General features: G+C 52.6%; 1 protein-coding gene across 2 annotated transcripts; it reads right to left on the reverse strand.

Annotated features, from left to right (window-relative positions):
* Positions 1-3046: 3046 nt before the first annotated feature.
* Positions 3047-16943, reverse strand: HHATL (hedgehog acyltransferase like). 2 transcript variants are annotated; one of them, XM_027660553.1, is made up of 11 exons: positions 16808-16943; positions 16232-16299; positions 15785-15898; positions 15442-15636; positions 14217-14426; positions 10922-11093; positions 9341-9485; positions 8941-8976; positions 8047-8248; positions 5974-6115; positions 3047-4742 (listed from the first exon to the last, which is right to left on the reverse strand). In XM_027660553.1, exons 1-11 carry the CDS (start codon positions 16911-16913, stop codon positions 4618-4620), a joined length of 1515 nt encoding a protein of 504 aa, XP_027516354.1. In that variant the 5' UTR covers positions 16914-16943; the 3' UTR covers positions 3047-4617. The 2 variants fall into 2 exon arrangements, with proteins under 2 accessions (XP_027516354.1, XP_027516355.1); XM_027660554.1 differs by having other exon boundaries at positions 16232-16295; positions 16808-16910.
* Between the last annotated feature and the right edge of the window lie 2800 nt (positions 16944-19743).

Here is a 19743-nt window from a genome sequence, read left to right on the forward strand (position 1 = left end):
CAACCTGAGCTGATGATCCAGAGCTGATGATCCAGAGCTGGGTCATCAACCTGAGCTGATGATCCAGAATGGCTGAGTTCTCCAGCAGGTCTTGTGTCCTTCTTCCGTGCCTATGGAGGTCTAGGAAGCCCCACGGGTCCCCAGATGGCCACTCCAGCTCCATCTCTTCCCATGGAGCTCACAAAGAAGCATATTATTTTTGACAGACATGGGCAAGCAGAGCAGCTCTAATTATTTATACCTATAGTAAAACTTATACATGAATCTGTTTTATCTTTCACTGTGGATCCTCCGGGCTGCCTGACACTCAGTGATGGCACAGATTTAATTAATGATTTAATTAAGCCTATGCAGAGATATTAGCCACTATTCTTGGTGTATTTAAAGCCACATAACCCCTTACCCTGGCAGGGATGTATTTATAAAAATTGCCATGATGATCATCTGCATAAGTGGGAAGAGGGAGGGAGCTATACTGGTATGAATCCCTTTTGTACTGGTGTGGTTCCAGCACCATCTGAGAGGTACCAATATAGCAGGAAAATAATCACAAGCTGTTTTCAGAGCTCACATCATAAGATCTTCTGCTGTGCTGCTCATCTGTGACGGGATCAAACACTGGGTGCCAATCTTTGAACTGGGTCGAACTTCAGAAATCCTTCTCTGCTCCCTTGACATCTGGGGCTGGACACCCCAACCCTCCCCTCTGCCCTCCCTCTGCATTAGCTCTGCTCTATCCCAAGTTTAATCCTGTGTTGTTGTGCTACCAGCTGGGATTTCCACCACTCCCCCTCCCTCTGCCTTTAATCTCCCTTGAGCCCCGGGTTGTTTTCCTTTTTGCTGTGCTGCATCCTGACTTTTGCCTCCATATTCTGTGCATCACAAGGTGCTGCTGCTAAAGTGCAGCTACAGCCCATCCCTTCCTGGAGGAGCTCTGACCCATTAGTGGGTCTCTGGCATCTCTTGGGTTCATGGTTCACCCAGGGAAAGGGCACTGTGCTGGTCCCAGACCTGCTCTGGGGTCTCCACTGGTTTCAGTGACTTTGCACAGCAGCTGAACCAGCTCCAAGGCTTGGGGAAGCAGCCCAAGCACTGTGTCCCCCAGATCTGACAAGGATACAGCCACTGATTTCCAACGATCAATGGACTAAATCAGTTATTAAGTGTGTTCCTAAGTGGGCAACAGCCCCATGGGAGCAGGTGAATGTCCTGGTGTTGGCTGAGAGTTTGTTTGCTTCCTTAGTAGCTGCTACAGTGCTGTGTTTTCTGATTTAGGATGAGAGCAATGTTGACACCCACCCTGCCATTTTGGCTCTTGCTGAGCAGTTCTCACCCTAAGTGAAGGATTTACCAGTGTCTCAATCTCTGCTAACGAGGGGTTGCACAAAAAGCTGGGAAGCAGCATGGCCAGGAGAGCTCACCTGAACTGGCCAGAGGGATATTCCATACCAAAGAATGCCATTCCCAGTACATAAAACTGTGGAAGTTACCCAGGAGGGGGCCAATTGCTGTTTGGAGACAGGCTGAGCATCAGTCAGTGGGTGGTAATTGTATTGTGCATCACTTGTTTCTCCTGGGTTCTGTTACTATTATTATTATTATCATTATCATCATCATCTTTTGTTTCGAATATTAAACTGTTCCTATCTCACACAAGGTTTACCTGTTTACCTTTTCTTTTCTTTCCAATTTTCCTCCCCATGGGGGTGAGGAGGGTGCAGGGGGAGTGAATGACAGGCCGTGTAGCACTTAATTGCCAGCTGGGATTAAACCATGACAGTGAGGATACATGGAAAGCATCCTAAGGGATGCAGCAGGATCACTCCTTCCCACACAAAATTTTAGGACAAGGAAGGTGAATGCAGGAATTGTAGTCACATCAGGCTGATCAAGAAAGCGTCCAGTGTAGGGCTGTTAATTGGGATTTGTAATTGTAGTAAATAATTGCTTTTCTTGGCTTCTTGTGTGAGTTTTGTGGGAAAAAAACCAATAACCAGACATGATGAGATGCTCTTCTTCAGGAGAGAGATGAGGAGTGGATATATCCCATGCTAGAGTGGCGTTCAGTGAGGCTGAGGGTCTCCTGTGCAAGGTTGAGCTGCCTGAGAGAGCACCAGGGTGCTCCTGGCTCACCAGACCTCCTGGGCTTGTCAGAGTAGTGACACTGAGGGGACAACTTCAGGTAAAGGAGGGCAAAACCCAAGATCTCCCCTGAACTGTGTCTAACAGTTCTGGCTGGGGTGGTGTCTAAGATTAGCTCTTTCTGGCAGCTTCAGCAGATGCAGCTGCTGGGTAAATATAGATCCTTAGTGAATGGGCTATTTTCACTCCTGGAGTATCCAAGTCAGGAGGGCAGTGCAGAGTCACCGGGTTTTGCCATGTGAGTCACCCACTTGGACACTGGGAGGTGACTCTGTCCTGCTGGGCAGCCAAGGACCTGAGCTGAGCCACCCACAACCACACAGCCCTCGGGCTCAGCACCTCAGGGTGGTGTCAGCTGTGCAAGGACAGCCATGTGGAGGAGGAGAGATTCATTTCACCCCTGAGGAAGCACATCCTGTCATAGCTGTTACAGTGGAAAAACTAAATCTGAAATAATGGAGATGCCAAGAGACATCTTCCAAAAGTTCAGCAGCAGACCTGTGTTAAAAAGGGCTGTGCCTGGCAGCTAAAGAGGCTTTAGGGATGTGAGGAGGTGCCATCATACCTACCCTTAATTCCAGCATTTTTGGTCAGGCTCACAGAAATAAACCCTATATAGCTCCTAACTAAAAACCCACATAAATGGAAATTTGATGGCCACGGGCTCAAGATATTTCACCAGTACAAAGGTGGAGCCAAAATAAAGGTGAGAGTGAATCAAGCTGCAGCCCAACCTCCAATCTGGTGATGCCACTAAGGTGGGTTTCTGTTAAAGTCAGTAATGTCTTGTGCCACAATTTTGGGTGGGAGGTGAGGACCTGCAAAGAGATCCCTGTGTCTCTCAGCTCTGATGGCCGGGGTGTCACCTGCGGTACAGCAGAAGAACAGAGATGAACAGCAGGGGCCAGAGTCGTCCAACATTTATTTTACTACATAAATAAGTGACATTTATCAGGGACTTCACAAATTACTTTGGCAGAGCTGAAAGTTGGCTAGGACCTGATCCTGCTTCATCCACAGGGAAGCCAGAACACACCAGCACCAATACCCACATTGCAAAGGGGTCCAGATTCTGCCCTCACCAAACACTGACACATCTCAGACGTAAGGCCACTGAAAGTTACTCTAAAGTGCAAGAGAGCCAGAGCTATTTTGAAGTTATTAACCCACCTTTTCCCCAAGGCACCGTGTTTCACACACTCCCGTGCTGCATCCCAAAGTCTGCTTCTCCAAGGAGACTTCCATGGGCTTTCCCCCCACCCCCAAGTCACTGCCCTTCATCCAGGGTCTTTCTCCTCCTGTGTTTCACCTGTGTGCTCACTCAGCCATGCACTCATGGGCTGGGGCTGTGCACACCAAAGGCAGCTGAGAAGAGGGGTGGGTGGCTGGAGATGAGCAGGAGTTGGCTACAGCATCTTCTGTCCCTCAGCCATGGGCAGGAATGTGAGTTCAAACCCTAGTCCATAGCATACAAAAAAAATATAGAAGGGCGATTTGGCTTGAGTCCCAGGACATGTGTCACAGTAGGATGGTTGTGGTGGCCACTCAGTCTCAGAGCCAGCAGTGGAGAGCCCTTAGGGCTTGAGCTGAGCCCTGGGCACCAAGCAGTTGTGGGCCACGTGTTGTGTTTCTTTGGCATCCTCGCTCCCAGTGTGACCTGCAGATGATGCACAATGGCTGTGAAGCAGTTTGGCTCCCACACTCATTAACTGTGCCTGGTGTTGGCACTAAATCACTTTTTTTGAGACATTTATCAGTGAAGGGACCTGTGTTGTAGAGATTGTAACACCCAGCACCGTGCACGGTTGACAGTGGTGGGCAGAGTCACCCTTCAATGTGTCCTTCCTGGTCCTCCTTCCCTTTGCTGTAAAGCCTCTACTATTTATTTACTACCTCTTGGTAGGAGTGGAGCCTGCTGAGCCCTTTCACAGCCCTCACTGCACAACCACAGGAGTTGAACCCCGCACAGTAAATCAGATCATTTCTTGTGGTGAAGGGAACACGGGATGGAGATGTTCTGCACAGAGCAGGCTCAGCACCAGCTAATCCTTTTCTCAGTGTCCTGGCCCACCCTAAAACCTCCAGCCATGGGACTTTGAGGGTTTCCTCTGGGAGACATGAGCTACATGGACATGTGGGAGCACCGAGTGCTGGTGGACCAAGAGTTGTGGGTGAAATCTCTAGGCCTGCACAATGTCAGAGGGTCAGAAAAACCATGGGATGGCTCTATCTGGCATTGAAGAAATGTCCTTGGAGCTGCCTGGGCAGCCTGGGAAGCCTGTGAAACGCCCACTGTGCCTGATAGAAAATCCTTCCTGCAGCAAGGGGGTGACCGGTGCCTTCCAGGTGACTTCTACAAGGGTGAGCTACAAGTCCGATTGTCAGGAGGGCCTGGAGAGCCCCAGCCAGGGGCTGTCCTGGCAGCAGTGGCAGGAAGGGAGACAAGGCTTTGGGATAAGCCTGCTGATGCCTCCCCTACTCCACCTTTGCCTTGTCACTCTTCTCCTCCTCCTCGATGGCCAGGATGCGCTCGCGCTCTTTGATCAGCTGCACTCCACAGTATGTGATGAACCAGATGGACAAGGTGCTGACAGGGAAACCTAGGAGAGGGAGGGAGACATGGTCACCTTGGTGTGGTTCCATGCCTGAAAAGGACAATTTTTCACCAGCGTTGATGCCTCTCAGGTGGGTCTGGGAGGTCCCACAAGTTCACAGTGGCCAATGACATTTTTCATCCCGGATCCAGCCCTGCAGCTCCGCTGAGAGAAGAGAGAAATCCCCAGGAGCAGATTTTTGATGAAGCTGTGCCTAAGCCCACCAAGGCACCAGGGACTGCAGCCAATGTGGGAACATGGCTTTGAGCCCTCTCTTATCCCCAGAACTCCTTCTGCTCCTCAAGTTCATACATGGTGTTTGACTTTCTCCCCATTCAACCTGCCCATTGCTCAACACTGGGAACTTCTGGAAGCTTTGGGGTCCCACTGATGCTGAGGATCAACCCCAGCCTTGTCCTGTACTTCATGGGGACACAGTGTCCTCCCAGGAAAACACATATTTTTGTCACTCACGTCAGTGACTGAGAACCAGGAGCTCTCCCTCCACTTAGGAAGGGTCTGACGGCATCTGCAATCACAAACCCTGTATCCACAGCAGAGGGGAGATACAGGGCTTGTTCCTGCTAAAACAGGACCTCTGAAATGAATAATGCAACCAGCAAAGGCCAGCTGGCTCAGCAGGCAGGCACTCCTGGCACACTGAGCCCAGGGCATGACATTATCCATTCCCTACGCCAGCCCCCTCCCAGGGAAGGCTGGAGGACGAGGGTTCTCAATAGCTATTTATACCCTGGGCAGCTCCAGAAGACTTCAAAATAGTGCCACCATCCACTGATTAGAAATGCACAGGTTGCAGGACGAGGATTTGTACCTGTCACCTTCAGGCTGGTGCAGGAATAGCTGCCAAAGCAAAGGGGATGAGGCAGGACAAGTAAATCCCTTTCTCCAGCAAGGGGAGCTTTTCACAGTCAGGGGCTCAGCCCAGTGGGGTGACTGTGACCTTTACATTGCTCCAAGGAGCCTAAATCAGTGCCAGGCTGTGCCAGGAGCTGTACAAGCACACCTGGAAGGCAGCTTGGACCCCAAAGTGCTCTCATGGGAGCTCAGAAACCACTGCCTGCATTTATTTCATAAGAATTAAGCACATTCAGAGCAGCCACGTAACAAGTTGGGCCACTTTGGACCCAAGAGGACTCAAAAGTCACTGTCTCCAGCTCCCCTACCAGTCCCCATTAAGACAAGGGTCCCTCAGTGGGGAAGGCTGGGAGCACCTTACCTGTCACGAGGAGTCTCTTGGTCACCAGCAGTGCAAAGTCCAGGCTGCTGAGGGCAGGGATGTTGTAGAGGACAATGGCCCAAAAATTCACTGCCCCGAAAGCCGCCCGGATGCGCCGGGACATGGCCCCTGACAGCTTGGCCTGTAGAGGGGAAAGGGGCAGAGTGTGAGGGAAAATGGGGCTGTAAGGAAAGGGAAGGCACTGGTCCAACTCCAGGTGGGATTCCAGAGGGGAGGCAAAAATCAGAGCAACCTTCAGTGCCTCTCGGATGAAGAAACGTAAGGACAAGACAAAACTTCTGCTTTGCTGCATTAGGGGCCCTGGGCTGGTGTTTCAGGGTCCCATGAGTAGGGACAAGATGTTAGACACAGTTTCATGCTAATTGTAGAATCACAGAATGGTTTGGGTTGGAAGGGACCTTAAGGATCATCTCCTTTCAGCCCCCTGCCATGGGCAGGGACACCTTCCACCAGCCCAGGTTGCTCCAAGCCCTGTCCAACCTGGCCTTGGACACTTCCAGGGATGGGGTAGCCACAGCTTCTCTGGGCAACCTGTGCCAGGGCCTCACCACCCTCCCAGCCAAGAATTTCTTCCCAATATCCCATCTAACTCTGCCCTCTGGCAGTTCAAAGCCATTCCCCCTTGTCCTGTCACTCCATGTCCTTGTCCCTCTCCAGCTCTCTTGAAGCCCCTTCAGGAATGCAATGGTTGGGTAAACCATTCCTAAAAGAAGGAGAATGCTGTGGTATACCAGGATTATTATTATTATTATTATTATTATTATTATTCCTACATGCAAATCAATCCCAGGTCCTGGTAAAGATTATTTCTTAGGAATTAAAAAAAAGCAAAAAAAAAAAAAGCTGACAACTAGTGACAGCAGCAGAGTGAAATTGTCACTGGCACATAATCCTCAGGAGCTGCTGCTGAGAGTGGAGCAGGGAAAGGGTTTATATTAGTCTTCAAAGAGCACAGTGAATCCCCAGGCCACTTAGTGCTGAGAATTGTGGTGCCACAGGGAAGGAGATTTCACTGCCTGTGAGAGCCTTAATCTGATTAGAAGTTCAACAAGGAGAGCAAACGGGAGGATTGCTCTCCACAGTTTGTATTCAGAATGGATCTTTATTTAGCCAGTTTAGGATCTCCAGACTTCGGGCTGAGCAAAACAAATAATGAACATAATTGCTTCCAGGATGGGGTTCCCTAAGTTTTTCTTTCAATGTGTCCCTGAGACACCTTGGTCTCAAACAAACAGAGACAGTCTTCAAACTGTTTGGAAAATAATTTTTTTTCTAGTACTTAAACACTTGTTTTTATCAGAAATTAGATCAAAACCACTCAGAATGCCAAGACGTTTTTCAGAACAAGAAGAAAAAATTATTTCCATGTGGAAATATAAAACCATTTCCCCACAGAATCACAGAATATGGATATTCCCCATAGAATATTCCCCATGTGTCCATGGGGAAATATTTAAGCTTTTCCCCATGGACAGACGTCAGATTTTGTGCCCGTGTGTGGTACTCTGATGCCTCATTGGAGCTGCATTCCTGCTTCTCTTGGACTTCTGTTTTCCCCCTGAAAGGTCCACCCCAACCTAAATTTCCCGGGAAGCATCACAGGGGCAGGTGGGACTTTGCTCTGGGTGGGTGACACAGAACATAAAAGGAAGGGATACAGAGCACCATCTGCCCAGCATCTGATCATAAGGATGCTCCAAGGACATCACAATCCCTGGAAAGTGTTCAAAGGACATGTGGATGTGGCACTTGAGGACAGGGTTTAGTGGTGAACATGGTGGTGCTGTGTTGATGGTTGGATTTGAGGATCTCAGAGGACTTTTCAAACCTTAATGATTCTGTGACCTCAAAGGCCACAGGAAAGAGCTTGAGGAGGCCAGGACATGGAGCTCCATGGCACCATCAGGGATTCTGCTCTTTAACCTCAGCTCAAAACGGATCTGACTCGTATAAACAAGTTTGAGTTCCCTAAATTCATGATGCTTTCCAGCACCAGAGTTTGGTCCCAGACCCACTGGCCTTCCCCCAGGCCCTTGCAGCCCAGTCCCTCACCTCCAGTTTGGCAAAGGGCCCCAGCTGGAAGAACTTCTGCACCCAGAGCTCGAAGTTGAGGCCGAAGCAGTTGACGATGGACCAGATGTAAACGACCTCGCAGGGCCCCAACCACAGGGTGGTGACAGCAAAGGTGGTGACACTGGCCAGGAGCTCCTTTGGGATGCTGTCATGGTTCTCTCCAATGTGATCATACACGTACCTGGTGGCCAAGGAAGGGGTTGGTGCTCCCTGTAGTCAGGGAGACCCCTCTGGAATCCCTTATCCCGCGCCCACCCACCGCAGGCTCCTCGCAGGCAGGTCAACCCAGAGCATCCAGTGGGAAAGGGAGGATGTTCTGCCTGAGACATTCCTGGTTTTTGCCTCATCCCAGCTGCTTGTGACTCGTGTTCCTCACAGACTTATAGATCACTGAGGACAAAATTCCCTCCTTTCCCCCGCTGGCAGGTAAAGGGTTGATAAAACTTTGGGATCTCTCAGACTTGTTGGTGCTCAGGATTTAATTGCAGAGCAGCCACTGCCTTCACAACAGGTTTGCTGGTGTGCACTCGTGGCTTAAGGGAGATGTAGATGGAGCTACAGGATATGGAAGACCTGGGCTCAATTCCCTTTTCTCCTGGCAGGATATGAACCTGACTCTTCCCCCCTTGAGGGAACTCTAAACCCACCAGACTTAAAGGGATTTCTGGGACAGGACTCTCTTATTCCCGGCTTTACAAGAAGGGGCTGTTGCACTTTGTGGCAATTAATTCAGCAGGTCTGGGGCTAAACAGACCAAATAGTGGGATTCACCCAGAAGTGGGGACAGCACAGCTTTGGCATTTGATGCTCCACTGGTACGTGATGAAAGAGAAGACCCCAAACCAGGCTAGAGGTGGTCGATCAGACACTTACTTGCACAGCCAGTCATTAATCCCTCTGTCAAAATGCCTAAAATGCAGATGATAAAAACGTGTTAAAACACACAGTGAAGATAACAAAAAACTTGCTAAAACACTCAGTCCCCTGACAAGGTACACCTTGGACCTTTCTCTCAGAAGTGTTCCATGCTCCTGCCTTGGACAGGCCCCACTACTGACGTGGTTTAACTTCTCTCCTTATTCCTGCCCAAGGATATTTCCCTGGGCTGTGCCAGGCCCTGAGTTGGAGGTTCAGTAGGGACTGTTGGCTGCAGGTGGTCTCCAGCTCACAGCCCAACTCCCCAGAAGGACAGCCCAGATGTTCTCCCCTCCATGCACGTTCTGTTCAGCTCAGAAACACTGTCCCTCTCCCTCGAGGTACGCGGGGTACTCACGTTTCTGCAAAGATGTAGAGCATGGTGATGCACTTTGGGGGCTGGGGTGGGTCCAGATGGTCCAGTCTGGCGATGGTGTTGATGACCCCAAACATGACAGCAGCTTTCACCCAGTCATACACCAAATTGGAGTAGGCCAGGCCAGCTGGAGCAAAAACGAGAGTCAAACTGTTGAAGAGCAACATGAGATGTGTCACCCTCGGGACTTCTTGGGGACATCATGTCCCATGGGAGCAGGAAGTCTGCTGCAACAAACATAACATCAAGAGGACAGTCTAATGCTGTCTTTGACCAGCAAAACTTTTAAAACTAAACTTTTTAGGAAGCTTGAACCAAAGGACAGTCTCTTCTTTCTCAGGGTATTTGCTCCCAAATTCTTAATTGGTCTTGGTGGTCTAAGAAATTCTGTACATACAGTCATTTATCACAACATTGTTCCTTCCCTCTTAGGCTTGTTAACTCATCATGAAGTCATCACAGTGATTTTATCAGTTCTGACCTCTGAGGTTTTATTGGCACCTCCATCAAAATGCCCCCTGTGGCCACAGAAGTAACACTGGTGCTACAGCAGAGCCAGGGCCAGAACCTCTGCCTTGGAGAGGTGTCTGACACTGGGAGACAAACCCTGCAGGATCAGGCACTAAAGATTGCAAATTCCTGTGCAAGCAGAAAGTAAAATGTCCCCATCCTGGTGGGATTCAGCTCTCAGCTTAAGGGCCATGCAGTGCCTTGATGCTCCCACCATGGACCAGTCAGAAGGGAGCAGCACAGTCAGAAAAGCTCAGCTCCCTCTGGAGCAACACATGCAAGGTCAGTCCACCCAGGTCTCTTAGGACACCCTAAATCCATGCCAGTGCCATTCCAGCTGCGTTAGGATTTTACCCTGCCCTCCAGCTGCCACTCTGGAGAGACATGGGGCTCCTCCAGGCCCTGCTTGTCCTCTGCCGTGTGGGTGGTGCCTCAAACGCTGCCCTCAGACATGTATTTGACCAGCTGGAATCCTCACTCCAGCTTCCAGCTGAATTCCAGCCCTGCTGCCACCAATCACCCTGGGAGTCTGGCTTTTGGAGGTCCCTAGTCCAGCCCTGCTTAGAGAACAGCCAACTTGAAATGAAGATTAGGCTGCTCTGGATATTGTCCATTTAAGGACTGAATATGAGTGTTTTGGGATAACCTGTAACACCTCTGGGCCCCTATTCCAGTGTTTGACTCCTCTATGAGCAACATTCCTTACATGCAATCAGGCTTTGCCTTGCTGCATGTTCTTTGCCATGCCCTGGTGACTTTTTGGAGGTGCTGAGTCCCCTTCCAGCCCAGAAAAAGGCAACGAGAATGTCTTGGTGCTCAGCTTCTTGAAACCCCAAACTAAACACTTCGCACTGAGAGGGTCAGACCAACACCACCAGCTCTGCAGGGCTGCCCTACCCCAGCTCTGTGCTGGAAGAAGGGGGGTTTTCATTCAGACCTGTCCAACACAGGCCTTGCCAAAGGCTCTCAGTGGGGGTGGGTGCAGGTCTGGGTCACTCACCACTGCCTTGGAGCTGAGTACAGGGGTGAACGTGCCCAGGCACGGCCACTCACCCAGGGACCAGTCCGAGAGGCGGGTCACGAACTTCAGGTCAGAAGGGAGGGTGAGGATGTAGAAGAAGTGGAAGAAGATGTCCACGGCTACGATGGCCCCCACGTGCAGGAGGGCGTTGACTCGGATGCTCTTCATCTCATCGTCTCTGCGCCTCAGCTCCCGCGTGCTCACCTGCCAGGATGGAGAAACCAGGACGGGGATGAGTCGAGGGATGGGATGGGCAGCGTGTTCCTCCGTCCAGAGGGACATTCAAGGTCCAAATGGGGACTCATTGCTCTCCTTTGAAATCACACATGGACTTCATGGCCCAAATTTCCACCGATTAAGGCAGACCCAAGGACTAGCTCAGGTGGGCACGTCCACAAGGAGCAGGACACATCCCACCCACAGCATCCCTCCTCCTGTTTCCATCACTGGGGAGTCCAGCAGAGCAGGCACAGGGTGACACACAGCAGGGACAGCTCTGGCTGTACCACTCTAGGTGGGGTGAAATCCATACCCGCCAGGGAACTCCCAGGGTTTTATGTTCTTTCTGCAGGGACATGCTCAGAAAATCAACTTCATGCTTAAGGACAGCCCCTTGCACAAGTCACTAAGAGGGAGCAAAGTGTCCGTACCCATCACATCCAAAGGACGGATTCCAGGCACGGAATCCCACCAGACAGCTCCACCACATAATTTTGGCCAGGATCATTTGGGAGGAGGAGGATGAGTGATGATCTCTGGATGTCCTGCTGTAAATGGGAAGGCAAGCTGCTCGAGGGGTCGTCCCGAATCGGTGGGACCTGATTGATGGGAATTTCACCTCTGCTGTGCCTTGTACAAACAGGGGCCGGGCTTTGCCTCCAGGAGCTGTCATATCTCTGGTCCTTGTAATATAAACATCATCAGAGGGAGCTTTCAGGATTACACCGGGCAGAGCGATGTCCTTGCTTCCCCGCACCGCCGTAAAATTGCTGCTGTATCCAAAATCCTCTTATGTTCATTACTTTCCCTTTATTCCCCGCGAGAGGTGGGAGCTCTCCCTGCATAATCCACAGGCTGCCGCACCAGCCCTGTTGTCAAATCCAGAGGATTCCTGGGAATTAAAGCCTTTGCGAGATTTTTTCTGTGTCTGTTATAAGCCAAGTGCTTTAAGGATACAAAGAGGTCCCTGGACCCTGGGCTGGAGGAGGAGCTGAGGGAGGACAGGCTGTGGCATGGAGATGTGTGGGAGGACACAGAGCCCTCCTTCCATAGAATCATAGAACCATTTAGGTTGGAAAAATCCATTAAGATCTTTGAGTCCAACCATTACCCCAGCGCTGCCAAGGCCACCACTAAACCGTGTCCCCAAGTGCCACACCTACATGTCTTCTAAATCCCTCCAGGAATGGTGACTCCACCACTTCCCTGGGCAGCTTGTTCCAATGATGGACAACTATTTCCTTGAAGAAATTTTTCCAAATCTCCCAGTTTAAACCTCCCTCGGTGCAAACTGAGGTTGTTTCCTCTCATCCTCATGTCTGTGTGTGGTGACATCACTTGGCCACCATCGCCCTGGGATCAGGGTTGTGTCCCCCCACAGTCCCAACCCTACAGAAGGGAATTTGTTCCCTTGATCTTAGTGAGGAAGATGCTTCTCATCTCAAATTGGGTTGGCCAAGCCCTGGTACAGATGAATTTCCACCTCACGTGGGGGTGCAAGAGCTCCACCGGGATGTAGGGCCAGTCGGAGCCAAAGGGACAGATCTGTTCCCTAACTGGGCCATACACCCCACCCTGGGGAAGGGTTTTGTCTGCCTCCTGCCCTAATGGCTGTTGGGCAGTTAAGAACTCACCTCTGCAATCAGCTGCAGCTCCAGCAGTGCAGGGGGGATGTAGCCAGGAGGTGGCAGTGGTGGCCAGGCCAACACAGGACCCCTGGCTGGGGCATGGGAAAGGGGTTGGGGACTTAATCCTTGGTGCCTTTGGGGTGATCATTCTAAGCAGAAGAGGGGAGAATTGCCCATTAAGTGGCTTTAGACATTCCAGTTTGGGGCTGTGCAAAGGAACAGGAACTAAAACTCCCCCTATTTCGAGCCTGGAAGGAACGGTGGGAGTTCAGGTGTTGGAGACATGAGGAGTTTGATGTTCCAAGTTACAGGTACCTGGCTGCATCCCTTAAGGGGACATCAGAGCTGACCTCATGATATTCAGGGTCAAATGTTCTAAAAAGCCTTTTAATAGATCCTGTAGCACCTGAGAGCTTTTGTTCCTTTCAACAGGCACCACGAGGTTTTTAATTCCATGTGTGAACAAATGAGAAAGGAGCAGGACTCAGATCAAGGCTCATCCTGGAGGAAACAAGCCCAGGGCAGACCCTTTTTTGGGCGACCAGTACCAGCCCCAAGTTGGAGAGAAGGTGTTGGGCTGGTGGGTCTTTGGTCCCCTCCTCACCACGGGGCTCTGGCTGCTCTCCCCTGCCCTGGGTTGGTTTTTCTTCCGAGTTCACAAATGTTTTTCCAAAATGCTTTTGCACCCAGATGTTGATTTGGGTCCAAAAATTCGGTGTAACTGTTCTTCTTCAAAAGGGACCAGAGGGGTGGTGGGAATCCTCCTCAGCAAGGGGTCCCTCCCTTGGCCAGCAGCACTGGTTTGCTTTGATGACCAAGAGGACGTTGAGATGGGAAGAAGAGAAGAGGGAGAGAGAAATCACTGCTGGTTTCCTTGATCCCTGCCTGTGGAACAGCTCCAGGTGTTGGCTGGTTCCAGCCCAGGCTTCTGCTGATGTTTCCCAGTGCTCTCTGGAGTCTGCTCATCCAAAAGCTCCCTCGGTTTTTTGTGGTACAGGCAAAGGTTTGGGGCATCAGGATATTTCATGGAGCGCAGAAGAAGCCCCTGATTGTTGAAACACGACCTTCCACCCAATCTTAGATATTTCTAGAGAAATAAGTCCATGTTTGGCCCTCACCGGGACCTCCTGGCACTGTTCAGTGGGACAGCAGGAAGGAGTTGGGGTGACAACACAAGGACACTGGGGCACCAAGCAGGTGAGGGAGGACATGGGCTGAGCCCTCCCTTTCACTGCAGCAAGGTCCTCCCTTGTGAAATGGCCAAAAACCCCAAAGAAAGGTTAAAACCCCATCAGTTTATGCCCCTCTCCACAGAAATCACAGCATTATGCACAGCCCAGACTATGGCCACAGGCTCTAGGCGACCATAAGAAGTTCTACAACCATTTTCACCTTCACTGTGAAAGTGAAGGCCAGATTTGGGTTTTTTGTGGGCATTAAACCCAAGCAAATAAATGTAGGAAGCCTCAGGAGCACTCACCTGGGCATGGAATCGGTCAAAGGTCATGACAGGCCCAAAGAAGAAGAATGGGAGGTAGAAGTTGTACTTGAGGAGGTCGAAGATGGAGTAGATGCCCTCTTTCCTCTCAGAGCTCTCGAGGGCAAAGCTCATGCAGCGCATGATGGTGAAGGTGCTCCCTCCGTAGAAAAGGACATCTTGGAGATCAAAAGCTCCCGTTACAAACCCGCTCTGGATGAGAAACCAAGAGTTACCACCAGGAACGTGGTGTCACTCCTGTGCTCCTCTGCTCTGGGGGGGACATCACTCCTGGGGCAGCACAGAACCACAGAATGGTTTGGGCTGGAAGGGACCTCAAGGATCATCTCATTCCAACCCCCTGCCATGGGCAGGGACACCTTTCATTATCCCTGTCCAACTTGGCCTTGAGCACTTCCAGGGATGGGGCAGCCACAGCTTCTCTGGGCAACCTGTGCCAGGGCCTCACTACCCACACAATAACAGATTTCTTCCTAACATCTCATCTAACCCTGACCTCTTTTAGTTTAGTTTTCATTTCAGGCAAAACCTCTAATTATGCTCTGACACCAATTGTCCCTGGAGTGAATGAGCTGGAAAGAGAAAAGTGGGGCTTGGTTTCCCAGCTGGCTCCTGCATCCCAGAGTAGTCAGGAATTGTTGGATCCTCTTGTCCATGTGGTCACCAAGCAGCTATTGGTCACGCAGGCTTTGGTCTGGGGTGGGTCCCTGTCACAGGGACACAACCTCCCCAGCCTGCACAAGGTTGATGGAGAGGGACTGAGTAGCTTGATAAAGTCCTTCCTGGGCCTCACTCTCCACCCACCAGTGAGACAAAGTCTTAACTGGGCTGTGACCTAAGAGATGGGCACTGTGGGATCAAGCATCCTGAACCCATCCCAGCCCCATGTTACAGGTGGGGAAACTGAGGCACAGGGAAGGAACATGTCCTGCCTGGCTGACAAACTGTTGCCTGGGCAGCAAGAAGGACTCAGGCATCCCGAGCTCTGGATCATGAAGCCACCAAAAGATGACACAGACCTTGTGGGATTATTCCCAAGCTCAGTGGCACAACATTCCCCTCCCTCTCAAACACTGTTGGAGCTCTGACTCCGGGAGAAATGCCAGGGTCTGGGGGTGTCCCAGGAGCCCTCTTTGGAGATAAACTGAAGGATATGCACACAAGAGGTCTGGAAATGAGGCAGACACAGGGTCAGGCCAGCACCCACCTGCCACGAGCCAAATGGCTCCACCTTGAAGGAGGCGAGACAGCAGAGCCCAGCCACGTAGCAGAGCCACTTCTGCTTGGCCAGTGCCACGGAGTAGAGGACTAGGCAGTGGGAGAGGATGATCATCAGGTAGACCAGCCCCATGCTGCCCAGCACAGCCAGGGCCCCGTAGATCATGTACATCACAGCCCGGTGCTGCGGGAGAGAGCCGTGACCAGGGTCAGCCCGGGGAAAGCACCAACCCCGCAACATCCCCCCATCCTGGAGCATCCCCCAAGCCTCCTCCACAGATCCCAGCTCACCCTGGCGCTTTCCCATCCATCCCCCCACACCCCTGGCTCACCTGTGGCACCGTCATGGAGCAGATCTTGCCGAAGAGGACGTGTCCCGAGAGCGCGAAGATGATGATGTTCCTGAACGAGGTGAACCACATCACCCACTCGAAATCAGCCACGTCCTGTGGGAGCAGCACCAGGCAACTCACACCCCTGACCCAGCCACACGACTATCACAGCCCTCTCTTCCCATTTTCCACCCACTGGCTACCAAGCATTTGAGCTCGGACACAAAACCCCGGGAGAGATGCACAGAGGTTGCTCGTCCGGACGTGCACAAAGCAGAGCATCCCCAGCCCTGCAGGGCTGGTATTTTCCTGGCTACTTTAGGGACAAAAATACAAGTCACGTGGACTTTGCAAAAGTGTGTCAGCAGCATCAAAACCAGCTCTGCTTCTCCAGTGTCCAGCACTGACCATGCTGTCTAGAAAAGGCCAAGTCCTTCCCCTGCTCACCATCTTCCTGCCGAAGTAGTGCCAGCCTGGCTTTATTCCATCCCGAAAGGCCTTTCTGTTCATGCTGTCTGCAAAGAAAACCTCAGAGTTATCAGGAGAGAAACAGCTCTGGGAAATTGGGTCTGGGTTCAGGCAAGGCACGGAGGCTTTATCGTGGTGATGAGGAACCATCAGGGCTCAAACAGCCCCTCCCAAACTGCCGTGGACAACTATCAGCAACCACAGATGTTCCTGCAGGAACTTCCAGCAAAATCTTTTTGCCAGGGCGCAACCCCTGGATGATCCCATGAAACTTTCAGGTTCAAACAAAAAATTTGGGAGGCATCCCTGTGTAGCCAGGGTGGTTGCCTGTTTGTTTGGGCACTGACTGGAGAGCTGTGACATCCCACAGCCTCTTGCCCTGAGCTGTGGAAGGGGGCACAAGGAGGCAACCAAGCAAAAATCCCTTTGGAAACGATTTACAAGCTGTTTTCCTGCAAGAATTAAAACCAGGGACCTGCTGCTTGATATTGAGAGCTGGAAAAGCAGGCACCTTACATCCATCCCCCCTCCCAGGGATGTGGTGGGAAGTGTTACCTCTGGATGCTTCGAAGATCCCGCTGCCACTGTAAACCACGGCACAGGTGACCACGAGGGCATAAAACCCCAGCTCGTAGCGTGGGAGCATCGTTTTAACCCCCATGGTGGCAGCTTATCCCTCTGGCTGCCACACGGGATCCACACCTGGGAAAAGGGAGACAGGAGAGGGAAGAAAACCAGGGGTGAGAGCTCACCAGCCCTCCTACCCCTCAAACACCCTGAATTCCTGCTGCTCCTCCACGGTTCTGCTTTGGGGGCTTCCGGGAAGGCTGGAAGCTGAGGGGAAGGAGAAGGGGGTCACACCTGGGGTGTGAACTCAGGTGTAAAGAGAGAAGTTGTTGCAAACCCCACCCAGGAGCCAGGATTTGGGGGTGGCTCAACCAGGTGTTCCTGATGAGGGGCTCTTCCCATTCTTCCCGACTTTCAGAGTTGCTCTGGGATGCCAGTTGCTCAGGATGGGTCTCCTCCAATGTGCACCCCCCTAATTCCTAGTTGCATCCTTGGAGGGGATCCAGGAGAGAGCACGGCGACAGCAGTGGTGGAGAGGATGTGATGGGATACCCCAACTCCTCTTCCCTGAGCTGCTGCTCACCTGCCGAGGTTTTGCCCAACCTCCAGCTCTCGGGGGGGCTCCAAAAGCCCCGCGGTCCCAAATTCCTCCCAGCCAGGAGCCTTAGGACGCCGCAGACACATCTGAGCCTCCCGGTGGCATCTGCAGCTCTCTGGGGGTGCCGACACCCAGCCCCGCAATTAGCCCCGGGCTAATTACTCCCGCCAAGGCTAATTAACCCCGGCGCGACGTGCCGTGCCGCTCCGCAGCCTCCCGACAGCCTGTCCGGCAGCTGCCAAAACACGGTTCAGGGCTGGAGCAGCAGGGATGCGGGATGTGGGATGCGGGGGGAGAGGAACCATCCCCGCGTGTGGGAGTCCCCTGAGAGCAGCGAAGGGATTACGGAGTAAAAAGCGACCGGGTCACTCTCTGCTTTGGCACCCGCATCTCAAAGCTTCTGCGCGATTATTATAGTAATTAAATACAAAATTCAAAATAAAATAAAAAAATGTTATCTTAGTTTTAAATGTTTGGTTTTATTCGGTCACTGAGGTTTTTAAAGGCGGGCGGGGGGGTCCTGAGCAGCGATGCGGGGTGAGCCGATCTCCCTCCCAGCGTGAAGCAAACGCGTTTCCCGGGGGAATTGGGGCTCAGCACGGAGGGAAATTGGGGCTCACCCTGGGGGGAATTGGGGCTCAGCCTGGGGGGGAATTCAGGGGTCACCCCGCGGCCGCTCCCGGTGCGGGGCCGCTGCGGGCGAGCGCTGCGGTTCCCCTGCGGCGGGAGGGCACGCACGGAGGTGCCTTTAAAAAGCTTTTTTCCCCCTTCTTTCCATGCTTTCCAAAGCTATTTTGTTTTTTTTTTAGAGGGGGAGAAAGGCCACCCCGCAAAGGAGCCGGCGGGAAGTGGCGAACGACCCTGGGGGGGGGGCTGGCGGGGGGACCCCTCGGACAAGTTTAACTCCTGATCTCTCCCAGGATGCCGAGTCAGGTGCACGGGGGGGTCCCCAGTGGTCCGAGAGGCCGCGGGGCATCATCATCATCACCATCATCATCCCCCCGCTCCCCTCCGCCTCCCCCGCACCCCGGCCGGGCGCTGGGGACAGCCAGAGGTGACAAAGAGCCCTGGAAGTGCGGGGACAGCGTGTCCCCACCCCCAGCGTGGCTCCCCCCAGCCCCGCATCGCTCCCCGCTACTGACCTTGAGCCCCGGGGCCGCGGGGGGAGGCGGGCGAGGGTCGGGGATCCAGCGTCCAGCACCGCGACAGGGGGGGCAGGAGGGGGGAAAAGGGGAACGGGGGGAACTACAGAGGGGTTTGGGGGCCGCTGACTTGCCCTACAGCATCCCTCAGCCCGGCTTGGGAGGGGGGGGGCGGGTGTATTTTTGGGCTGCCGTCCCCCCACCTTGCCCCTGGAGGAAGTTTGGCTGGGAGTGGAGCGGAGCGGGCGGGAGGTATTTTTATTTTAGAGCAGCACTGCAGAGGGGGGTGGCTCGGGAGCTGTCTGTCACGGCAGCTGCTGGAGAGGACCTGTGCTGGCTGCCAAAGCTCACCCCGAGCCAGGGGACACGGCCCGGGGCCGGCCCTGGGAGCCCCGGGGCAAGGCAGCCCCCAGGCAGGGACCCACTCCTTCCCAGGCGGGTTTTGGGTCCCCACTTTAAGGCCCTGTAAGGGTGAGAGTAGATCCCCATCACCCTGGGGGAGAGGGGAGTCAGCTCACATTGCACAGGGATGGGGAAGCTGAGGCACGGAGCCAAAAGGTGCAGTTCTTGCCTGGCTTGGAGGAGTTTAAATCCGTGCGGGGTTCAGAGGTTGCAGCATCTCCTGCTCCCAGGTAATCAGTGTCCAGACAAGAGGAAACAACCTCAAGATGGTCCAGGGCAGGTTTAGGTTGGATATTAGGAAAAATTTCTTCGCTGGGAGGGTGGTCAGGCATTGGAACAGGCTATCCAAGGATGTGGTGGGATCACCATCCCTGAAGGTGTTCCAAAAGCACACTTGGGGTTGTGGTTTAGTGGTGGGTTTGGCAGTGCTGGGTTAACAGTTGGGTTTGATGATCTCAGAGGTCTTTTCCAACCTCAAGGATTCCATGATCTCTACAAACCACCTTTGGGGTCTCCTTCTTAGCTTCCAGCATCCCCAGGAGAGGAAGGGAATACTAGAAGTAATAAGAAGGGGCTGGGTTGGGTCGTGGTCTCCACTATTTCATGATGAGCAAACACAGCTCAGCCAAGAGCAAGTCAACACAGTGTCCTCAGCTCCATCCCCCTGCCCTGAGGCCAAATCTTCCTTCCAAATCCCTGTGAGATCTGGGGAGAGCTCACACCGGGGCCAACATCCCTGATCATCTCCTGAGCTGCCTTCAGGGTCAGGGGAGAGAAACAAG

This window comes from Corapipo altera, unplaced genomic scaffold, assembly GCF_003945725.1.
Source record: "Corapipo altera isolate COAL_440 unplaced genomic scaffold, ASM394572v1 126, whole genome shotgun sequence".
In the NCBI taxonomy this organism is placed as follows: domain Eukaryota; kingdom Metazoa; phylum Chordata; class Aves; order Passeriformes; family Pipridae; genus Corapipo; species Corapipo altera.

Bases quoted from the DNA above. Each gene is read 5' to 3' on its own strand.
- HHATL (XM_027660553.1), bottom strand. From the start codon at position 16,913: ATGGGGGTTAAAACGATGCTCCCACGCTACGAGCTGGGGTTTTATGCC. The intron at 14,427-15,441 runs GTGGGTGCTGGC...TTTCTCATCCAG, and splicing joins AGCCATTTGGCTCGTGGCAG to AGCGGGTTTGTAACGGGAGC. The intron at 9,486-10,921 runs GTGAGTGGCCGT...TTTTTGCTCCAG, and splicing joins CCTCTCGGACTGGTCCCTGG to CTGGCCTGGCCTACTCCAAT.